Source organism: Anas acuta, chromosome 7 (assembly GCF_963932015.1).
Source record: "Anas acuta chromosome 7, bAnaAcu1.1, whole genome shotgun sequence".
Lineage (NCBI taxonomy): Eukaryota > Metazoa > Chordata > Aves > Anseriformes > Anatidae > Anas > Anas acuta.
This window is the reverse complement of record NC_088985.1, coordinates 5,452,105-5,476,585: the sequence shown is the minus strand read 5'-3', so window position 1 is coordinate 5,476,585 and position 24,481 is coordinate 5,452,105. Positions and strand designations below refer to the sequence as shown.

At 40.1% G+C, this 24,481-nt stretch overlaps 1 protein-coding gene across 1 annotated transcript; it reads left to right on the top strand.

Annotated features, from left to right (window-relative positions):
* The first annotated feature begins 908 nt into the window (after window positions 1-908).
* SIRT1 (sirtuin 1) lies at window positions 909-21,701 on the top strand. Its single transcript, XM_068688972.1, has 9 exons — window positions 909-1,392; window positions 3,301-3,417; window positions 4,580-4,821; window positions 6,088-6,240; window positions 9,225-9,372; window positions 12,156-12,235; window positions 16,608-16,794; window positions 17,996-18,553; window positions 19,591-21,701. Exons 1-9 carry the CDS (start codon window positions 924-926, stop codon window positions 19,905-19,907), a joined length of 2,271 nt encoding a protein of 756 aa, XP_068545073.1. The 5' UTR covers window positions 909-923; the 3' UTR covers window positions 19,908-21,701.
* Window positions 21,702-24,481: the final 2,780 nt, after the last annotated feature.

Here is a 24,481-nt window from a genome sequence, read left to right as displayed (position 1 = left end):
TATTCCACATCTAAAGTCTGTAAGTAATCCCTTTTGAAGCCAAAACCAATTGTCCACAATTTTAGCCAAAAGTATGTATTTTTTTTATAAAAAGCTGGTATTGCTGAGTTTTGCAAAGGCAAATTCTACCTGTTTAATCCTGGTATTGCCAATGAACTTAGGGCTGTGGTTGTAGTAAATTCTCTAGGACCGTTATGTAAATAGTTGGTGGCACAAAGCTGTAATATTAAAGAAAACAGTATTTAAATTTATATCCATGAAGTTTAGATCAAGATTTATGTGCAGGTAGACAACAAAACGGAAGTAGATGCAATGTATGCACCATTTCTCATTTAAAAAAAAAAAAAAAAAGCTTTTTTGAAAGCAAGCAGTGATTCCTATCAGAACAGAAGCAACTAAACAAATGAAAGGAGGATGTAAAACCAATTCACGCAACGCGTTACAGAGCTGCCTGAGGTTATTTTATTTCATCAGTGTAGAAGGGAAGATAAACACACGATACATCTCTGGGCCTAGGAACTGCAGGCATTGCTTGCTGCAAAGCAACACCAGCCGCAGCCGCAGCCCCCGAGCCTCCCGCGGCCGCGGGCAGTCCCCGCCGCGCCCCCCTGCCCCCGCGCCGCCATTTGGCGGGAGCGCGCCGAGGCGGTCACGTGCCGGGCAACCACCACGGCGCGCGGGGCGGGGGAGCTGAGCGCCGCGCGCCCGTCACGTGCCGGCGGCCGCGCACGCCCCCCTCCCCGTCACGTGACGCGGTTTGTTGTTGTTGCGGCCTCCGCGGGGCGGGTGCCCGCGTGGGCGGCGGCGCGGTCACGTGCCGGGGTTAAAGCGCTCCCTCGGGGCGGGGGGGAGGGGGCTGTGGCGGCGGCGCTGCTGCGCGCTGCGCCGGGCGGGAGGGGGGCGGCGGCTGCTGCTGCTCCAAGATGGCGGACGGGGAGGCTTCGCTCCTCAGGGCCCGCGGCGCCGGCGGCGGCCCCGCGGCGGCGGCCCCGAGCGCCGAGCCCGCGCCCAAGCGCCAGCGCCTGGCCTCGGACGACGGCGGCTGCGGCCAGGGCGCGGCGCCCGCCCCGCGGCCCGAGCGGGGAGCGGGGCCGCCGCCGCCGCCGCCCGGTGCCGCCGCCGCGCCCGGGGAGCCGCCGGGGGAGCGGGCGGGCGCCGGCGGCCGCGTCCGGGCGGAGGGCTCGGGGCTCGGCGGGGAGGCGGCGGCGGCCCGGGGCCGCGGCGGCGCGGACAATGGGGCCGGGCGGCGGGGCCTGGCCCGGGCGGAGCCGCCGCGGCAGCGGGGCCGGGGGGAGGGGGCGGAGGCGGCGCCCGGCGAGGACGCGGCGGAGGCGGCCGCTGGCTGCGGGCGGGGGCAGCGCTCCAACGGGGCGGCCGAGGCCCCGCAGCCCGGTGAGCACCCGGCCCTCCCCTCCCCTCCCCTCCTCTTCCTCTCCTCCCCTCCCCTTCCTCCCCTTCCTTCTCCCTCCCCTCCCCTCCCGTCCCCCCGGCTGTGCGCGGTGCGGCGCGAGGCGGGGCCCTGCGGGGCGGGGGCCGGGGCCGGGGGGCGGCGCTGCTCAGCGGGGAGCTGCGGGGCGGCCGCGGAGGGTGGGAGGCAGCGCCCGGCTGGGGCACCGCGGCCTGTGCTGAAAGCTGTTAAAGAGCTGATGCCTCCTTGGAGATCTGGGAACTCCTCCGTGAAGCTCCAGAGCAAACTTCTCAGGGCCAAAGCTATCCGACAGCGAACGGCGCTGCGTGGTGCGCCCGGAGCAGCCTCGCTGCTTAAAAACCTCCCCGGAACAGCACGGGAGAGCTGATGGTCTCTTAGAAATGCCTGATAAGAAGCCCGTTGCTCCAGTTGCTAAAGCTCTCAGACACGCTTTGCTTTGTGTTGGCTATTTCTAGCAAGATCCCTTTTTCCCTTTGAGGAGCCAGGTGAATCCATAGGGAGCGTTACGATTTGGGCTGTTACCTTAAGCTGTTTATCTGTCATGTTTCAGAAACATAAGACAGTGCGACCTGTACGTGATGAGTCTTTAACAATGTAGACTTTCATTCTTTACACAGGAGACTTAAAGGTTGTTCTAGTATAACGTTACACTTACTGATGGGTACTAATCAACTTTTTTCCTTCATAATAATTTTTGCATAAGATGTTCACTGATTCTGTGCATCAGGAGACAGAAGTGAAATGCTGTAAATATATAAAATAATACAAAATAGTAAAGTCAGAAGAGCACCTCTGTGCTCTCGGAGCAAGACAACTATAAAAAGCAAATTTCTGTCCTCTGCCACTTTCCATTCTAGTCAGAGCAATTTATACAATTTATGTGATAAAGGAAAACAGGACAACGCAACCTCTGAATAAAAATACGGTGGTGTCTTGTGGTGGTCTTTATTTAAGAGTGAAGTGAGATAACCTAGCTAGTATACTGTAGGAATTCATTCAAGTAGAGGTCAAAACCTATTGTAGTGATCCTTTGCTTAGAGACTGACTGAAACTTCTTTTCATTTGTTCATAGATTTTCAGCAAATTAAGCTATACTTGATTTGGCTTTCTAATAGAAAAGGTTGTTAGAAAAGCTCAGTGCTCTCTATTGTAATGAACTACTCATGTTAAAACTTGAATTTCTCCTTAAACATTGGGTTAGCGTTGCACGCTGTAAAACAAGTATCCCGTTCCCCTCTAGAGTTCTTACTCTAGACATACGATGAAGTTAGGTTGAGTTACTCTGGCTTAAGGCCACTAGCTGAGCAACGCACGCCAGACCAACTGCAAGGTAAAATGGATGATAAATTTAGTGAAGGTGATTCAAGGTAGCGCATTTTCTGTCATAGCTGAAATAGCATAAAAACATGTATATGGTCAGCACGACAAAATTCTGCACCTCAATTGTGTCCAATTGTATTTGTTTTTAAATTTGCTCTTATAACCTAGTTAATAACCTAGCTAAATATTGTTCTGTAAGTGGTGGTGCATTGGTTTTATTCCATATTACTGTAAGAGAAGAGAATTTTAATTGTACTTTTTTTTTTTTTTTTGGAACATACAAATAAACATAGTGCCCAGCACTTTGTAGAATGAAAACCTCACTCAGGTCAACATCCAGCCCACTGAGGCCAGTATTAATATAGCAAATCTGGCATTCAACCCAAGGCTTGTTAGCAGATCTTTAACTTCTTTCAAAAAACAGTGTCTAAGTGGTGAAACAGTTTGTAATTCATTGCAATCAACTTGAATAGCATGCAGTTTCAGATCTTGTGTTATACGAACTGCCATTTGGCTCAAGTGTTGTAATATGTCATTGTGCTGTCTTGCAGATAACTTTCTTTTTAGCGATGAAGTCATAGCCAATGGTTTTCACTCCTGTGATAGTGATGAAGATGACAGAGCCTCACATGCAAGTTCTAGTGATTGGACCCCAAGACCACGTATAGGTAGAAGCCTATATAATGTTCTTAGATCCTGTTTACCGTTGAACAGTTACTAAGTTCTTCCTAGTCTTCAGATGACTGTATTACAAAAAATAGCAATTACCGTTTTTCATCAGATTAGTTATTTACCCTATCCTGTATGATACCTAAGGAATTTAAAAGTGAACCTGAATTTGTATTTTGATTAAAATGTCACTTTTTTCTGTAGAAATCCTGACGTGATCCATGTTAAAGGCATAAATGCAAACTCACTGAATTGGAAAGTTGTTTGGAATATTTCTTTCTTACTTAGTATTATTCATACTTTAAGGATCAAGAAACACTTGTGTAATTTTAGACTAATTACACTGTAGGGCCCACTGTCCTACATAATACATGGACTAATAATTCTGAAACCCATTTCATCTGTTGCATAGGACCTTGGTAGAAAGTTTTTGCCTCATGCAGAGGTGAGAACTGCTGGTGAGGTCACTGGTGACTCCTGTGGGACAGGGTGGCAACAAACTATTTTACTTAAAATCTGACCATATGTTCTCTTTACTGATCCCATTCATTACAGGATCAATGTTGGTACCTTGTGGTTAAACATGTATGATAGCTTTCTTAGTGTAGCTTAAGATTTATTTTTCTTCTACTGCCTTGAGTGTTTTTGGAAAGATTAATGGCTGTAGGAGGTCATGTCTGAAATGATTAGCGTTAAATAACTAAAAGAACAATAAAACAAATCCATGGACTGGTGGGCCCATTTGTCTCAATGAAAGACAAAGAAGTATAAGCATGTTTGTTGTCTCTTCAACTAATTTCTCTGAATACGCTGTGAAACTATGGAAAAACACCAATGGAATCCTGAAATAGAGATGTATTGTGAAAATCGTGTTGCTAAATACGTGCTTCTAAGAGCCATCAAGCTTGCTATGAGCTGTGATTCTTACCTTGACTGATTTCCTAGGAAATCCTTCATGGATTAACACAAAATAATCATAAAACCCTAGCTAGGCTATCACTTCAGAATTTTGACCAACGTGTACAGTTTTGAATGAACAGGGCATTACATTGGATTAATAAAATGAAGTGGCAAGCATTAATCAATAGAGTGGTGATCACAGTCACATCAAATACTTGGCTCAGTTTGTTTCCATTTTGCTTTGTTTTTAAATTTTCTTAGGTCCTTACACTTTTGTTCAGCAACATCTCATGCTAGGTACAGACCCACGAACAATTCTGAAAGACCTGCTACCAGAAACAATCCCTCCACCGGAACTGGATGATATGACGCTGTGGCAAATTGTCATAAACATTCTTTCAGAACCACCAAAAAGAAAAAAGCGAAAAGATATCAATACTATTGATGATGCTGTGAAACTTTTACAAGAGTGCAAAAAAATAATGGTCTTGACGGGAGCTGGGGTACGTATTCCTGCAATGACAGTATGAGAATATATAGGGAAATGGTTAAATTCTTATCCAAAGCTTTACAGCATGCAGATCTGACACTGGCAATGCTGGTAATCAAATAATTGTGCTAGATGGGAAGACGAGGTACAAGCTGTCTGCTAGAATGATGCACGCTGCAAGATTGGAGCTTAAATTGGAAGTGACAAGATCTCTCTTCTTAAAGAAAATACTGTTAAACACTTAAACAATTGCTTTCATGCAAACTAATTATGAAATAAAATTATATCTGCCTGTTCCAGAACACTTTCTATCCTAGTCTTTTTTCATCTCAAACAAAGGTAATGACTTTCCTTATAAAGTCTCAGTGGATTTCTTAAAATGCCTGGTAGAGCTAGAGGGACTAGAAGAATAGGACTTGAAAAGGGAAGAAAAAAGGAGGGGGTTGGATCCTGCGAAGAGTTTGACTGGATTTCAGTAGATTATTACTTTTAATGTGTCACACTGTGATGGTAATAAGATTACTCACTGTTCCACTAAACAATGCCTGAACTGTTGTATATTTGTAGCTTTATACCTGTGTACCTGATCATGGCATGAAAACTGATCTTTTGCTTCTGTTGGTCATACGCAGGGGGTGTGACACTGTTCAGAAAAGATGAAAATCCAACTCAGACCAGTTTTTCAGAAAAGCACCGTTATTTCTATTACCCATTCTTGCTCTTCCTACGATTGCTATCATACACCCCTTTCCCCTCCTCTTCCTATAGTATTCTGGGCTAGTGTGGGACAATAAATTAGTCTTAGATTACTACAGTGCTTACCTTAGTTTATCAGAAGCATTTTATTCATCAAAAGCAAGAATCTCTATTCTGTTACTGCATTAGCATGTGTTAAAAGAAGTGAACCACCTTGTCCCAAGCTAAGTTAGCAGCTCAATGATCAGTAAGCCGTATTTCATGTAGTTCTTATTTTAAATCTTTGTGCACTTCTTACAGGGCTTTCAGTACTAAAAGTTCTAGTGTCTTAATACTGCTTGTATGGATTGTACTAAAGTTTTCTGGGGGACATGGTAATCAAACTTTGTGCTGTTTTTCCTGCTTGAGTTGAAAGTTAGGTTAGTCCAAAAAAAAAAAAAGAAATGCATGGAACTGAGGATGGTTTTGTTCCTCATGTTTGTGAGCACTGAGCATGCAGGGATGTGGCTTCCCAAATGCTTTGTATCACAGTAACTCTTTGTGGCCAATATGTAGTTTTGCTTATTGCAGAAATATATTTCAGGTGTCTGTGTCTTGTGGAATACCTGACTTTAGATCAAGAGATGGCATCTATGCACGCCTTGCTGTAGACTTCCCAGACCTTCCAGATCCTCAAGCAATGTTTGATATAGAATACTTCAGAAAGGATCCCAGGCCATTTTTTAAGTTTGCAAAGGTATGGTTTTCCAGCTGTTCTTTATCTTGGTCAGTAAAGACAAATAACAGTATTAGGATGCATAATTCAGATTTTGAATTACTCTGTTAACAAAAGGGTATCTTTGTCTTTTGTTAAAAAGATAGAATTTATTTTAATGAGACATCTCATTCAGTAGTGCGTTGATTATTCTCTTGAGCAGTTCTTTGCAATCTATTGATTTTATATCCTCAGTGTTGCTTTAGTTATTGTATGCAACCATGTATTAGACTTACTGAAAAGACTTAGCAACTTTTTTTTAAGCTCATTTCAACTGTTCCTGTTATAAGTTCACTGTGTGTACAACCATTCCAGTTAGTGTTTCTGATCTCAGGGAGGATAAATAAAAGCCTTAAATCCTCAATATTCCTAGCTGCTGTTCCAATCACTAAAAAATAAAATGAGAAACTTCTGGCCCACACATAAGTAAAACGGAAAAATAAATTAGAATGTGAAGTGCTGCGGCATGCTGTTTCATGTCATGGAACTTACTCTTGTTTTATCGCTGTATTTAAGGTTAGGAGGAGTAAAGCAGCTTCATGCACTGATGAGTTTGTTCTTGTTTCAGGTTTTGATGTAGTTGTCACAAGGTTCTGTACATCTTAGGAAATTCAAGTCTTTTTACAGGGATTGTGTTAGTTTTTTGAAAGTAAGGATGTAGCAGTTTACATAACAATGACAGTGATAAACAGTTTAATTATAAATGCAGGGATTATCTCTCTGAGACAAGAAGGAAATTTAGAAACTCTAGCTATTGAGAAACAAAAAAATATTGCTACAGGACCAGTAAGGACTGGTGAAAACCTATCACTGCTGATTGTGCTCACTTTCTCCTCCCCTTGCTCGCAGTTAGTACTACTGCTCTGTTATTGATCCAGAGATCGGAAAAGAGAAACCAACACATGCCGCAGTTGCTTGGTTTTCTCTGAACGTCTCTTACCCAGATTCTAACACGTTTTGTGATGTTCATTAGTATATTCAGTACCTTGGCTTTTTAATATCAAAATAAATTAAAAAAAAAAACAACCTTTGAAGTCTTCCTATATGCCCATTTACCAGAATGCTGTTGGCTACTATTTTTTTTTTCCTGAAATAAGTTATTTTCTGTCCTTAGCTAGATTATTGCTTCTTTATTCTATGAAATCTTTAAGTTCCTTTAACTCTAGAAGCAAAGAATGGCCAAATAGATTTGCAAGTTTGTGGCAAGTCAGCACTTCTGATATTAAAAAGATAAAATGTAACTATAGCAACTCTGCAAGCTATTTACCCTGCCAAAGCAATGGTTAATTTACTCAGCTAGCATATTTGGACTTGGAGATGAATTTGTTACTTTAATACATACATTTTTAAGGCACATTTATTGTACATGGGCTTTGCTCTATGTTTGGTGTACTTCCCTGTGTGCACTATCATGTTTGCCTCACTCCCTTTGTCTTTGTATATCTATGGCAAGAGGTCCGCCATTGCACTGTATGTACGTGCATTTCTAATTCTCTGGTCAATCTCACTTTCCTTACCATTAATGCTAAAAACTCAGTTCCTGCTTCCACTTCTTCAGTGCATTCTGTCCTTTCACACTTTTCTTATTTCCCAGAACGACCCTTCCCTTTGGTTCCTGTGTATTTATTTGTTTGGCTAGTGGTGGCAGAGCACATCTTGCTTGTTCAGACAAAGATACAGAAGCTCTTAAGACCACACAAATATCTGATAATTGTGTAGTAGCCTAGTTACAATCCAGGTGATATCACCATAAGCAATCAATGATCATTGCTGCAGTTTACGTACAAAGACCTATATAGCTTCAGCAACGTGAGTAACTTAAAATATTTTTGTGGAAAACAAATACTTTCGAAAAGCCTCTTTTGCTTGTTAATTGTTAGGCTATATGGTAGCCAAAGCAGGGCTGTCACAAAGATAAATGAAACAGTCCACTGTTGTACTAGAACTTATGGTTCAGCTTTAAGTACCTCCTGGTAAAGGTAGGCAGCAGCCTGTGCCTTGCTAACTTTCTGTATCAAGGCCTGCCTTTCCCAGGTGAGGCTCCAGCCCAGTTGCTATTCAGTGGTGAGAGTAATTGGAGAGCAGAGGGTCTGGAATCCAAGTTCCTCCTCTAAATAAGTGCTGCAGAACAACAGATAGTTGCTGCTGCTGATGTCCTCCTTGTCACACAGCAACTGGAGGAACTGCTCTGGGTGGTCCTCTCTAGGCAGAGGTTCCTAGTGGTTCCTTCATTTGGGTGCCCACACTTCATTTTTCCTTTTGGCTGGCTCCTTGTTCACTGTGAGCAAGCATCAAATCATTCTATAAAAACGCACCCCTTTTTTGCAGTATGCTCCTTAAATGCCTTTCTCCTCTGCCTTGAGCTCATGGAAAGGCTGAGCATCTCTCAGGGCTATTAGAACTGCTCTGCTGAGCCATAAGGTTTTAATTGATGACTGTTGTAATTGGCTAAATTTGTAAAGCTGCTCTGAGTACCACCTGCCTTCCACTTTATGTCCAATCTGTAGTTCTGTTGTCTGGGCATTAATTTCCTACGAATGGCTGCTGATACTGCTGATGAATAAAATCTGTTTATCCTAAACCAAAAGACTAGAATCCAAGTTGCTCATGCAATTTTTATCTGACTGCTGTTAAATCATGCATGTTTCTAATAGCAAACACTGAGGTTGCTTGACAAAAGGGAAAAACAACCTTCCTTTCTTATAGTTCTCAAAACCAAGACAGACCTAGACCTTGCTTTGTGCTGCACAAAGACCAGAATGCCAACTTCCGCATGTCCGCATGGAGCAATTCATCCTGGTATGACAAGAAGCTCAGCTTCTGAAAGAAGAGTTGGGTCTGAGAGATGCAAAGGGAATGACTACAGAAAATACTCATATAATTGCAGCTCCTACTGTTTAGCTCTGTGTAAATTGCTGCAGTTTCGTATTCGTATACACTTTCTAATGTATTTCTGAATTCCACAGGAAATCTATCCAGGACAATTCCAGCCATCTCTCTGTCACAAGTTCATAGCTTTGATGGATAAAGAAGGAAAACTACTCCGCAACTATACTCAGAACATAGACACATTGGAACAAGTTGCTGGAATCCAAAGGATAATTCAGTGTCATGGTTAGTGATGGTAGTTTCACTTAATTTTACATATATGAATAATGTTTACTGGTGAAAGTGACATGGTAGTTGCTGTTGGGATTGATATTTTCGCTTCCTTCAATTGACATCTCTCAAGAACAAGTACTCTGCTTTTAAAATAGTTTAGTGTATTAGGTTAAATTATTACCAATAGAATAACAAAACAAAATAACAAAGAGGTTGAGAAACATTTTCTTCAGACACATCAGACAGTAAAGCCCAATTTCATGTTTGTAGCCAACACTCTCATATATTGCATTTTTTCATTAAATGCACTAAACTTTCCTGAATTTGAACTTTCCATTATAGCTTCAGAAAAAATTTAGAGCTCCTTGTGTTTCTTGGTATGTTCCACCAGGCTTCTTAAAATTCAACAGGAGGATGAATGGAAAATTGTGTCAGCAGGAAGACTAGGGACCAGACAAGGATGAGTTTCCAAGATACACATTCCATGTGTCTCTCTGCTGCTTATAGGACTGTGTACTTTACAGGCTGAAAATGCAACTTTTTTTTTGTAAGTTAGCTCAAGTATTTAAAGCAGAGGCATTTCAAGCGGAAATACTATTTTTAGAAATAATGCTTGATAAATGGTTGTCCTTTTACATCAGTGAAGATCCACAAGCTTAGACCTTCCCTTTTATTATGTTTTTGGTGTTTCTTTGTATTCATGTATGAGAACAGTATGAAATTTGTTTGTTAGTGAGATGGAGTTTAGCTTAGAATACATTCTGCTGAAACCTTAAGGTACCTTGTCACTTCAGTGACTTACCTTATGTATAAAATATTACAGATTAATCAGCTGTTGAACATAACATCATGTTATTACACCTTCAGTGTCAAACATTCTCTAATTAGGATGCCACATTAGGTGGAATCTTTTAATTAGTTGCTTGATATGTTTTCCTTTTTGAAAAAACTGCAAATGTCAAGCTAAAAGGTCAAGGATCCATTTTTAAGTGAAGATGACATTTCTTGGAGTGTGTGTCTAGATCACTCAGTAGACTTCAGCAAATAAATTGCTTAAAAGCAATGTCGATGTTTGTAAGACCTGACTTAATGCTGGTATCTGTATTAGAACTGGAACTGAAGAGATTGACTGCTAGGTTAACAGTAGGCTAACTCCTGATCTCAAAGTAAGACTGCAGGGAGCTGTTCTAGTCAGTTCATGCTCCTTGCAGGAAGGGGAGAGAATGAAGTGTTGGAGGATGCATTTCAAACAATGGTAACAGCTAGAGGGAAGGGATAGTTGGTTCTGCCTGAACAAGACCCACTTGTTACTGTTCTCACAGTATCCAAAGTAAAATCTGGAGAGAGTTATATGCTGTTCTTTTCTGTCTCAGCTATCAGCAGTTCAGGGATGCCAGCCCAGTACTAGAGATCGAAATTTACCCATTAACCGTGACTGGCTCTTAGAGAGTCTAATTCAACCTTTTCCAGGGACCAAACTCACTTGGCTTCCTTATCTACAAGGTTTAGCTCAGTGCCAGATTTGTCAGTTTGCTTTATCCATAGTAAATGTGATGCTCCGTCCTGGTGACCAGAGAACATACCATAGAATCCAGCTCACTGAATAACCCAAAACTAATGGTAGTTTCTATGCATACTCAGTGTATCATGCATTTTATTTTGGTTATCATTCCTTGTTAGGTATCTATCATGAATTTCTGGTGCGGTTGTGTTTTTGCACATCTCTGACACGTTCAAACTTTCCACTTTTTCAGTTGCACACTACAGTAATCAGATTTCAGACCAGCTTTAGTGTATATGCTGTAACAGTAGAAAAAATGCTGTGGACTTTGAGAATCTGCAGCTTTTGGAAACTGACTAATGGTGGTGACTAAAAAGAAATTGAAGTTCTGTTGTTTAAGGGTTTGTACTTCTATCTTTATTCTTTTTGTCTCTGTGTGACAGCCTGAAGCTAATCGTGAGTGTGCCAATGGCAAGGAACCTTGTAACAGTTCGGGGAGTTCATATATGAACACTTGAACACATTTCATGCCACAGAACTACAGCAAAGCGCTAGTATGAGAACTGCTGTATCTTACATGTAGTTTGTGAATTTAGAATGCCTTTTACATTCAACCAACACATCTGGAATTAGATCATACTCCTTACCATTGCTGTAGCTGAAGGATAGAGGATGTGGGGCAGCCTAACTTCTTGCTCTTGTCCCTTTGATAGTGGAAAAAACAAAATAGTGTTGGAAGTAGGTGCTAACAGATGCCTTGGAGCAACTGCTAGTCTGACAGATGCCTGTGACATACCATATAAGGAGCAAATAATGTCTAGTCTTGAGCATCTGTTCTTAGCTGTTCCCACCTTCTGCACATACTTGACACTCTCAATATCTTAATTATTACCTTTTTTAAAGTTTCCTTTAGAAGAGACTTTTCTACCACCTTTTAAGTTACTCTGTCACAATGGGAGAGCAGGGCTTTCTTCTTGCCCTTTATCACCATTAGGAATTAGAGATCTAGACTTTAAATGCTTGCACAAGTTGGAGGAATGATGCAGTATTATTTGTTACCATGCATGCGGGATATCCTACTGCTAAACCAGACTTGCTCCTGCCTAACATCTGGAAGAACTACCCTTTAGTATCATAGGCATCTTTCTCTTAAGTTACTTTTAATGACTTTTTTTTTTGTCTTTATCTAGCACTGCAATGTAATAGCCTTTGTGTCTTAACATCATTGGCAAAAAGACTAAACCTGAATTACTGAATATTTCTTACTTTTACCATACGGGTTTTTGCCTTTTAGGTTCCTTTGCAACAGCTTCCTGCCTGATCTGTAAATACAGAGTTGACTGTGAAGTTGTTCGAGGAGATATTTTCAATCAGGTAAAAACTTTAAAAAGTCACTGCAGCCTTCTAATAAGTAACTCTTAAAACATACCAAAAAAAATGGATTGCTTAAAAGATCTGAATTTGTTTTTAGAAGACTCATGTCTTAAAAACATCTTCCCATGTATTTCATATGTTCCTATCTGTATTTTAGCATTTGCTCTAGTATTAAGAAATATACTCAGTTACTACACTGCAAAGTGAGGTATTGGGAAAAAGACAGGAAAAAAAAATAGTCCATTTCTAATGGCAATTCTGAGAAAAGTAGAGCTTAAAATGGTAAGCAGGGAGTTGGATTTACACCTGCGTTATGCTAATCTGAACTCTGTCACACTGAGAAAGTATTCTTAGCCGTTGATAACATCAGTTGCTCTTAGAGCATTTATGTACATTAAAAGTGTGTTTAAATTGTAATGATGCATGGAGAAGTTGCGCAGTATAAAGCAGCCTCTGAGCAAAGAGAAGGACATGAAATGTCTGATATGTACTTTCTAGGACTTGTGAACTGTTTTGTATTCCCAGCTCCCCACATCTGGGTGTGAAGTGCTCCAGAGCCAAGTCAGGAGTGAGTTCTGCTCTGTCAGACTAGAATAAGCTTTGGCTTGGTTGGACCCTCTTTGCTTTTGTTCCCTATCTTTTGAAGGAACAGAGATAATGATCAAAAAGATCTTGTATATATAAATGGAATGAGACGTTGTTGTGGGTTGATAGAGTCCACAGTTGCAATTTTAAATGAGAAACACAAAGAGAACATCTTTCAAGTACTGCATTTGAAACAGAACTCAATGAGAACCTTTCAGAAGAGATGTTTGAGTAAAAGCTTTAAGAAGTGCCAACCTCATAAGACTTAAGCTTTGTAGCATTGAAATATTGGATGTTTGAAATATGGTTTACTTTGCTATTAACCTTATTTCTGAGAGTTTTCTTACAGGTGCTTGCTGCTCCTTTACCTCAAAGCCAGTTGGTTGGGGTTTGGGCTTTGTTTCTTGTTTTCCTTCTGAACAACTCTTCCTAAGCATGTTGTGGTTTCTTGTTTTGACCAGTGGTCATGACTCCTTCTCCTAACAAGACTTGAATCATTGTACTTTCATATGTGGAACTGAACTTCTGCCTTGGTGGCTTGTGGCCAGCAGAGGAAGTGTGGGGAAGGGGATAGAAGCCTGTAGCAATACCTGCGAACAGTGAGAACAAAGAGGGATTTGAATTCCAAGAACCAGAACTTCTGACATGCTATCTGTCAGCCCTGCTCTTACAGTACGGTTACTGGGTATCTCAGTCTGAGGGAAGCCCTGGCTGTTACTGTGCAGAACAGTAATTCCATATGGTTATTGCTGAATATAATTTCACACAGCAAGAAAGAGAGCTACTGAAAGAAAAAAAAAATCCTTCTTTATGCCTTCAAAACAATTGTTCTATTTCCCATCATCTCTATTCCAGTTTCCACTTCCCAAACTGGTGCTGTGCGGTTTCTTTTTATGTTACCTCTCCAGAATATAGAATTTGGTTCCTTAGATATTTAAAGAATCCTGTTCTACATGTACAAAACAAACTATTGTCTGTTTCAACAGCTCTGTTTCTCTAACAAGATCTCCCTATCACCAAATGGTTTTGAGACTTCGGTCCTAGTATTCAGAGTCCACTTTCTATTCTCCGCTGTCCTTTGCTACCTGGAAGTTCAGTTATATGTGGCCCCAGGTTGTTTTCCATTAAAAAATTATCTTTCCTTTCCTCTGGTCCTTCCCCTTACAGTCCTAAGTGCTTCACAAGAAATTACCTAGCATATTTCTGTCAGGATTTCCTTTCCACATATTAGAGGCTGATACTTAAGAACATCTGGTTATAAAACTACCCCTTTCTTGCTGATCCTTCTCATTCTTCAGCCGGTTCAAATGGAATGCCCTAGTTCCCTGTAGCATGATTCTTTATCTAGGTTGCTGTATGCAACCATCCTTCTGGATAAGAAATAGCAGACATTATAAATCACACAGAAAAAAAAAACCACAACTTGATAGTAAATTTCAGTTACTTCCAAAAATATCAATTTCACTTTGCTTTTGACTATTTTAGGCAGCTTCAGGAAATAGTAAAAGCATCTCAGATTTAGGAAGAAAAGGACCATGAAAACATGCAACTGGCCTTGGATACTCTTAAACCAAGATAATCTTTCCTTGTCTTGTTTTTGATATACTTAATAGCATCAATAGCCCATGAGGAATTCTAGTTCTCTGTGGTTAGACGAGTACAACAGCAGAGGTGGTGGGGCTCTGGGGAAGTGCTGCCTCTGGAGGGAAAGAGAATCCTAGGCAACTGAGTGGCCAGTTACCTAGCCTTAACTTCTTGGTATCAATTTCAGCTCTTGGAATAGATCTCCCCCTTACTGACGACCTTTCTGAGGATTAGCAGAGAAGATGGTGAGTAGCGTAGTGTTGAAACATATTTATGGGCCCCTTACAGTAACTCAAACAATTTGGATAGGGACATCAGTTGCTCTACAGAGATCCGTTAAACAATGTCATTAGAATTCCTGCAGGAGAGGATGGCATCAATTACTATTGCTTGGTCGTTTTAGTCAAATTAGAAGTTAGAGATCTTCATTTGAAGATCTCTGCTGAGGCAGGGGAAGTTTAGGCTTGACATCAGGAGGGGGTTCTTCACAGAGAGAGTGGTTGCACACTGGAACAGGCTCCCCAGGGAAGTGGTCACTGCACCGAGCCTGACTGAATTTAAGAAGAGATTGGACTGTGCACTTAGTCACATGGTCTGAACTTGGGTAGACCTGTGCGGTGTCAAGAGTTGGACTTGATGATCCTTAAGGGTCCCTTCCAACTCAGGATATTCTATGATTCTATGATTTCATCTTCCTCCTAATACAGAGTAAATATATTTATTTCCTTAATCTTGCAACTTAAAATGCAAAGAAGGCATTACTACCTTCAACAGATGAAACAGCAGGGTAAAAAGTTTCAGGAAAGCTTGTGTGCTATTAGCTGTCTTTCAAATATGTAGAGATCCAAGGAAAAAAACCTCAAGATTCATCCTGCCCACCTTCTGTGTTTTGGCAATTTTTTAGGTTGGTTTCCCTTTAGCATGTGGATTAATATTTTTAGCCTTGGGGAGGTGATGAAGGCTTTCTCTATACTGCTTCCTAGTTCTTGTGCTACAGTGCTTCTTATGCTTCTCTCCTACAAAGTTTTCCCCAAAGAAGGATTAGATAAGACTTGAATTTTGGGTAAGGACATTTGATTAGGTCCTTTAGCATTGCAAGCTAAAGGTCCTTCCTACAGAGAAAGGCCTTTAGTTTGCAATGCTTTCCCATGTGGAAAACGTTGTCTTTCGTTACACTGCAGACATCAATAAATTGGTTCTTCGGTTTAAACAGTTGTATATTGTCTTTTTCTGTATATAGTCTGTTTACAAGAGGGAGTTATGTGTTTAAATGTCTTCTTTGATGTATCCTTCATGTGTTGCCCTATTACAACAGATACTACACATCTCTTTACACCTTTACAAATCACTAAATTGCTTGTGAAGACTATAAGATTGCAGCTCCTTAGATTTATTTTGGGATATTGTACTTCTTGGAGTATAGCTGAGAGAACTTTTCTATTTGAAAGAACAATTGTTCAGTAATAAGTTCTGCCTGTATATACTCGCATCACTCACCTTCTTGCTTCTTCTCCCTGAAAGAATCCTAGGAAAGAGTTGAAAGTTGAAAGAAAATGCTCTGGTTTCAAGAGGGGAAAGGGAACCTTCTTCTCCACCAACATAACTCCCCACTGCTTTCTCTGCTCCATTTCTGGAGGAATTAGAGAAGCTTAAAACGGAGACTAAAAGTTCTGCTCCATGTTCTTGTTCTGTATGCTTTTTGCTAGCCATCTGCTACAGTGCCATGTTGCTTTATTCATGTAACATTCTCCTTTTGGAGGAGAAAAGGAGGTAGAGATGTAAAGCTCTACAGTATACTGTTTGATTAGGAAGGGTTTTGTATCAGACTGTGCAATGGAAACTGATAGTGAAATCAAAGCTTTTGTTCTGATTAACCCAAGAGAAATATATTCCTATCCAGTAGGAGGTTATTAGACTTCGGTGTCAAGCGTGACTTCTAGACTTTGGCTTAGATAGCTAAGAACTGTGGCACAGTTTCACGGTTTCTCCATTTTGAATGATAAGGACTCAGTCTTTATTCCTGTGTCCATTTGCTGCAGACTAGGCTAAGAAATGTACTTATCTGTACATCCACAGGAAAATCAAATCAGGAAATACCACTGAAACATCCTTGTCTTTTGCCAAAATAAGTCACCATGAATTGCCAAAATCCGATGTTTTCAAGGTCACAGCCACAGTGGTAATCTAAGCTGTTCTACTGCAGGTTGTTCCTAGATGTCCCAGATGTCCACCTGATGAACCGCTTGCCATCATGAAACCAGACATAGTGTTCTTTGGAGAGAATTTACCTGAGCAGTTCCATCGCGCCATGAAGTATGACAAAAATGAAGTTGATCTCCTCATTGTCATTGGGTCTTCACTGAAAGTAAGACCAGTAGCATTGATTCCAAGTAAGTAACTATCTCTGGTAATTTCTTCTAAAACTTGGTTCAAAGTAGAATTCTCAGTTAAGAGGTCTAAGAATGGCTTGGGGCTTGATTCAGTGAATAAAGTAGGTTAAGTATTTTTCTACTATGAATGTAAAGGTGAAATGCAAAATGAACAAAGTAACAAAGTCTAAGTGCTTTTTCTATGCTCAAGGCACAATATGGATCTGAAGGTAATGAAATTATAATCCAAAAAGCTAGTTGTCTAGAACTTGATTACTTTGTTTTAAGATTCATCAAATTAATTTCTCTCCCAGCTCACACTATCCTTTCAGAATTACTTGAAAGATTTAGTAAGTAATTGTCTTGTGAAAGATAAATACTGTATCAAAAAATCAGTTCAACTACACCTGGGGTCTGAGCTGTAACTTAGTTTAAAGGCAGTACTTCACACTGGTTATTTATTTGCCTACTGCATGCAAGATTACTCATACTCAACACACTCTCCCAGTGCAAGCCTGAGAAGGGCATGTGCTGACCCCCTGCTGTTAACTAGGAACAGCACCACATCCATGGCTTTTGTAGTAACAGCATCGGACTGAGGGGAAGGGCAAAGACTAGAAAGTCAGGATCCACTACACAAACCATTGCTCCATCCATGTCTTAGGACTGGATTCATTAGTTGATTATCTGAGGAATTAATACTAGGTTATTAGCCTGGTGGGTTTTGGAGCCCTGACTGTCAGAAATAGGTTGAGCAACCCCATACAGCACAAGTTGTATTCGTAAAAATTTTTTCCTAATTAAGGGAATGTCGGTTACCATCAGTATATTCTTTGTGTACACTTAAGTACATCAAATGAATGCACAGGATATCCGCAATCCATCTAAAATGGTGTAGTATTTAATAATATTTTTAACATTCAACCAACCATAGCTTTTTTTGAGTAGAACAACACCTTTTACTGGGGAAAAAAAAGTGTGTGTGGGGAGATAATCTAGTTAGGCTACAGTAGGCATACCCAAAACAGCAGCTTGAGGTGTTAAGTTCTAGGACTTGCTTGTACTCTTCCAGATCTGTCTGTTTTGATCTCATTGCAATTGAATGCATGAAGACAACTCAAGAAAACAAATTTTCTAACTAGATCTCTGCTAAAAGTCAAGCTGAAATGACTACCTTGAAATTATCAAATGACTACCTTGAAATTATCTTTTCTATGTACAGGTTCCATCCCCCATGAAGTGCCTCAAATTTTAATAAATAGGGAACCCTTGCCTCATCTACACTTTGATGTGGAGCTTCTGGGAGACTGTGATGTTATTATTAATGAATTATGTCAAAGGCTAGGTAGCGAATATACAAAACTTTGCTACAATTCAGTAAAACTTTCAGAAATAACAGAAAAGCCTCCACGACCGCACAAGGAGCTTGAAATGCACTCATCTGAGCTACCACCTACCCCTTTAAACATTTCAGAAGACTCTAGTTCACCAGAACAAATGACTCCACCGGATTCTGTGGTGGTGTCCTCGGAACAGCCAGCTGAATGTAAGGTAGAAAACTGTGATCCTGCCTCAGAAATTAAAATGAGCTGCACAGAGGAAAAGCTTCAGGACACACAAACATCCTCTGAAAACCCTGAAAATGTTACTAGTGAATTAATAAACTCTGAAACAATGAAGGAAAATGGAACCACCAACGGAGAAAACAAAGAGAGAGAAATCTTGAAGAAGTGCTGGGTAAACAGACCTGCAAAAGAACAGATTAGCAAAAGGCTGGATGGTGAGTAACTTATTTCAGTATTCCGCAGATTTTGACTTTAATGTTGATTCTAGACTTACTTCGAAGCAATAAATAAGTTGCCCTTGAGGGAATCAGTGTTCTCTGTGGTTATTTTTGCTCAGACAAATGTCTACCTACCTTTTTCAGCATTATGGAGTTTCTTCTTTTGGAGAAGTCAATAGGAGCATTTTTTGTAATTTAGAGTATTTTTTTTTTAATCAGTGATTACTAGAAAGATCAGAGGTTAGGAGGTTGAAGCTAAGTATCAAATCCGTGCTTCTTACAAAAGAAGCAAATCCGAATGCTCTTGCAGAAGAATAAGATGGATCCTGAGGTTTTACGATAATGGGCACAATACATCAGTCTTCAGACTGGTAGCTGTCTTGTAGGACTGACTGATGAAGCCATGGTAAGATTTGAAAAGCAAATTGCACAGTTGGATTTTGAAGCGATATTTAGACTTGCCAAGGAAGCCTTTCAGTAGGCAGTCTGTTAACTGATGTAAACAAGTAATCACATCAGAAACATGGTATGGATGGAGAACCAGGAATTAAATTGCACTTCTCTAAAGCAACTGTTTAAACTTTGTCAAATACTCCATACAGTGGGTTCCAATTCTGTGTTACAACCAATGGCAATCTAGCTGTGAACACACATACCACTGAAAAGCACTGCTAAGTTACAGTTTAAATACTGTTTTGTGTCAGAGTGAGTGGGGAGAAGAAATACCAAGCTTTCCAGTGAAGCATGTTACATGCTGTTCCTAATGAGACACTGAAATAAATGGATTTCTAATGTAGCCTTATTTGTCAGATAAGCCTGACTTTTGAAAACATATCTATGCAGGTAAACAAATATTTGCAAGATCTTGTATGAGTAGCTTGCTTTAGCTTTTTATTTCTCCCAGGCAGCCTGCTATAGTGCTATAGTTGCCCCTGCTTAAGTAGAGGGGTTGGATCAGGTGACCTCCAGAGGTTGCCTTCCAACCTCAACCAGTCCGTGATTCTGTGATACTGACTTCTTAAATTCTGTTTCAGGTACTCAGTATCTATTTTTACCACCAAATCGCTATATTTTCCATGGTGCTGAGGTATACTCAGATTCTGAAGATGATATCATGTCTTCTAGCTCTTGTGGGAGTAGTAGCGAAAGTGGCTCATGTCGTAGTCAGAGCTTAGATGTGGAAGATGAGAGTGAGATTGAAGAGTTTTACAATGGCATAGAGGATGAGGATGCTCCAGAAAGGGAAGAAGAAGCTGGATTTGGGGAAGATGGAGTTGAACAAGATGCAGTTGATGAATCAGCTTATACAAATGAAGCTGCAAAGAATGATCCAACAAGCAACAAATTGTAAAGTGATCACTGACTGGTTACAGGAACTTTCCACCAGCATTAGGAGCTTTGGCATGTCAGAATGAATGTTTACGTCTGAATTTAGAGCAACAAAACCATAAGGATGTAGTGTTTATAAACAACTAAAACAGATTTTCATGCTTAGTTTTTTACCTTTTTCAATAAAATTCTATTACTGCACACTCAACACTAACTCATCTTTTTTTTTTTAAAGGTACTAGGAATATCTAAACAATTGTCACTATGTTCACTTTTAAGTCAGCTGTCTGATCAGGCATCCATGTATATAATACATATTTTTGCTTAATGAATTTCAGCTTGTATTATTTTTAAACAGTTTTGAAAAAGCCATTGGAATGTTAAACTAATATAAAGGGAACAGCTAATTTAGACCAAAGAATGGTATTTTCACACCTCTTGCTTTGTAACAGTTTGGTTTATTTAAAACCTTCTTATGCTTCTGCTAAATTTTTCAGTCTTGCATAGTCTGTCATTAAACACTGGCATTTTCTAAGACCTACTGTGGCAGCTAATTTTTTGCTTCAACAGTTACTTTGTATGTTTGAGACATACTTAAATGTGAGTAGATAGTTAAAAATGGAAACAAAACAGTAAGCACTTGAAAAATCCTACCCTGTTTTTTAGACTGGTCAAGAAGTGCTGTGAAAATGCTTAAGTTATTGAGTTTAATACTTCCTGTGGACATGAAGCAATGTTGACATTGGCTCCTTAGCAATTATTATACTGGAATACTGGCATATTAAACAAAATGAATCCCCTACAGTGTAAGTTTTTCAGGCTGTATATCTGAAAATATAGTCAAATATAGTGCAGCTTGCATTAAAAAAAGTATTTGATAAATTGCCAAGGCTCTGTAAGGTGGAAGCTTGGCTGAGTACAGAATAGTGCTCCTACCAGTGTGTGGAAAGGTGCAAAAAACAAATCTTTCTCTAATACTTAAGATGTAACAGAATTAGGAAAAACTCGCTCCAATAGTGAGAGGTTCTGCTTACACTGCTGAGTAGATAAAATACAGACAAACAACCTAACCTGGAAGCATGCTGTTTTGAGGTGATGTCTCAGGTTAGGAAAATCATTTTCTACCTGCTAGCTCCACTCACATCTTGAAAGCAAAGCAGTTACTCCAATTATTACACTGCATCTTCAAGTGCTAGGCTGCCTTAAAACTGGATGTTGCAAATTTTCAAGTGCAGATTGTTTCCAAGCCTTTAGAATAATTTTGTAAAATTGCACAGTGCAGTAGTAAGTGAAACAGCATTTTTATATAAACCACTTTTTCAACATTGGCCCCAATGATCTCTACGATGTAGATTATTCATATTCTTTGCTTTAATATTTATTATGACATTTTGGAAGATGTATAGTAGCTGTTCTTTGAACATGAGATACATCAGAAAATAAATATTTAAGAACAGCCTTCTGTATCCATCTAAAAATGTTGGCATGTTGTCTCATTGTCCAAATTTAATACAGCTCTTATTTGCCTACACTAAAGAATGCAATATGTTTAGTTTTCACTTGCATGTCACAATGTATTAGTTTGTGCTATAGGAGATATTTTAAATTGAAATACTTTGTTTTAAATTATTTTTACAGTGAGGATTGTTTTCTGCTCTTTTATATTGTATATAGTGTCTTTTATGTAATCTACTGGCATATGTTTTGTAGAAGACTGTTTAAAATAACTGGCTATCTTCCTGCAACTTTTGAAATACAAAACCAGTGTTTTATACTCGTACACTCTGTTCTAAAGTCTATTAAAATCGTCATTTGATTTCTGGTTTCTGTTAATTTCTAGTTAGATCCTAAAAGCTCAACAAAAGATGCTCTATAAAGTCTTAAGGTATATCCTAGATAATGTATTTATATAGTAAATTGCTTTTTCCATCTGACCCCCTGGGGAGGAAAAAAAAAAAAAGGCTGAACAAAGCTAGGCTGCGCTGTCCTCAGTGAAGTGACATCCTAAACCACAATGCAATTTCATCTTTCAGGAAACTACGTTTCTCCTTTCAAGCCCCACGCTACATTTAGATGTATTCACTGAACAGTAGTGTTTATTCCTATACCTCCCTCTTGCCCTTCTTTACCCAGCCCAGAGCTTCCTTTATTTGGGGACTTGATACTTCCACCCCAACCTTCAGCAGCATCAGCCAGGAGCAGCTTTCTGCAAGAACCCTGCACCACGCAGGATTTCAGGGCATATTTTACTGGTTAACCATATCACACTTTACCTCTGTATTTCTAAACCAGCAGTCCTCATTTTATATATATATAAATGTGTATGTACGTATGTAATAGATATATAGGCCAAAAAAATCAAACACACACACCTGAACTAAAATACTAAAAATAAAGTGTTTTTCTCACAACTAACATATCCTTAACAGCTTCACTTTCAAAGGACTTGAAAACATTTTTCCTCCAGAATAAAACAGCTTCCTTCCCTTTTTTTCTACATCCAGATAAGTTTCCTTTTTGCTCTTCCTTGGATCTTTGCCTCTATTACCTGAACAGAAGAAAAACCCCAGACTAGAATGTGTCACCTCATTCCTCTATTTCACATGCTATCCTTTCCCTGCAGTGAAGACATCTTTGAATGCTGTGTAATACAAACAATGAGGTGAATTATGGGGATGAGCAACCATTTGCTATCATGGCTCACTGTTATCTATAAGTATTCAGCATCTTACCCAAAATTCATCTGGAAGCATGGAAGGAGGTGTTCAGTTCCAGTTGTAATTTGCTGAATCTCAAAGAGGTTCCTTCTTTTTCTCCAAATTTGCATTACTAACCTGAGAAAGCATCTTTATCCTTGTAGCATTTATACTAAACAGATGTACAAGAGAAAAAGCAAGGTACACGCATTTCTTTAATGCTATAACCCCACTCCCTAACCCACCTTCAGCTGCCTTTGATGTATTAGATACAATCATCATTGTATTAGATACAAAAAGTATTTCTGGTGATATAAAAGCTGTCAAGTATTTTAAAAGTCCACAATATTTTTTTCCTGAATAGCCATATATTCCATAATGGTCTATGCTGAATCAAGTACATTTTAACTTTTTTTTTCCATTTATCAAAAATATTTAATGCTTACTAAATGAATGACAGTAAAGTACCAAATAGCATCAAATTTGGAAGGGCTATAAGTACACAGAATTTGAATGAAACCAGCACTCAGAATAAAACTGAAAAATTGAAATTGAGAAAGAGGAAGATACGGTTCAGTACTTGAGGTTCAATATCTATGGCTAAATACTGAAAACAGCCAAGTCTAAAGGCAGCTGTAATGATAGACTTATCTACAGAGTGACTGGGGATTAAAACCCAGAGCAGAATTCCAGGCTAAAACAACTGGTCATACCTACGTAATAGAGGGTTTTGAAAAAGCTACCACTAATCAAAAGAAGGTCACGGAGTCACACTAGCATCCTTCAAATAGTCAGTGTGCTTTGCACTTTTAAAAAGACACATGGGCTGCCAGGACTTAACCAGGAAATATAATATATAATGACATAGGAAGAGTAAAGAACTATTTACTCTCACAATGTAAGGCCCAGAGACCATTCAGCTGAACGTGCAGAAAAGCAGAAGAAACAAAACGAGCCATCACGCTGGAATTTACACAACCTGCTGCCACAGGACCCTGTTGGAGTTCACAAATTCAGGTAGGACAGGTCTACCTACTGAAGCTCCTTGAAGGGGCTTCCAAAGAGGCTATTTTCCTTTATGCTCTTAAGCAACTGGACCAGCTACAGGTGGACAGTTTTCACCTCAGATTAACCCAATACAGCAGTTCTTAGGGGAAATACAGCAGCAGTGCTTTTGGGAGCTCCATTGTATCTGTTTGTACTGGGCATTATGAAGCAGGGACTAAGCAAACACTGGTAAGGCACTCTCTAAGCATGTATTTGTTTATCCTATCTTGGAGGTAGTGGAAGCAGATATACATGTATGACCACAGGTCTTTAAAGGATTTCTTTTCTTAGAAGACACAAATCTGAGTACTCCCAACTACGAACTACTTTTGTCCACTCTTATCCCTGCAAACACCACATCCCCAGTCACAGCCCAGCCCCAGCACCAGTACCACGTGTGAAGGAGCCAAGGACAAAATAACTACATTAAACTACAAATTTTAGATATTCCTACTAACTCAACACATTTTGAAAGCCACAAAGCAACATAATTCTTAAGTCCTTAAAACAGCACATCTGTGTTCTTTTCTCTGTAATCATTATCCCTAATCCTTTTAAATGACAAAGCACTGCTTCCACACAAAAGCTTCAGCTGAAGGAAAGCGCCTTCCCAACAGCATGCAGGGAGCTCACAAGGAGTCCTCAAACAGCAGAGAACAATGCTCCCACCACACCAGAGCAGACCACCCCTTCACAAAGCTGCAGACCACTGCCTTGCCAGCACCACTTACCGCTTCTGCAGCAGCATCTGGAACGAGCGGAGACTTCCACAGAGGGGCAGAAGGCCAGGCTGAGGAACAGCCACAAGGATCTGCCCCCATCAATGCACCTCAGCTGGTGCAGCACCCAGCTC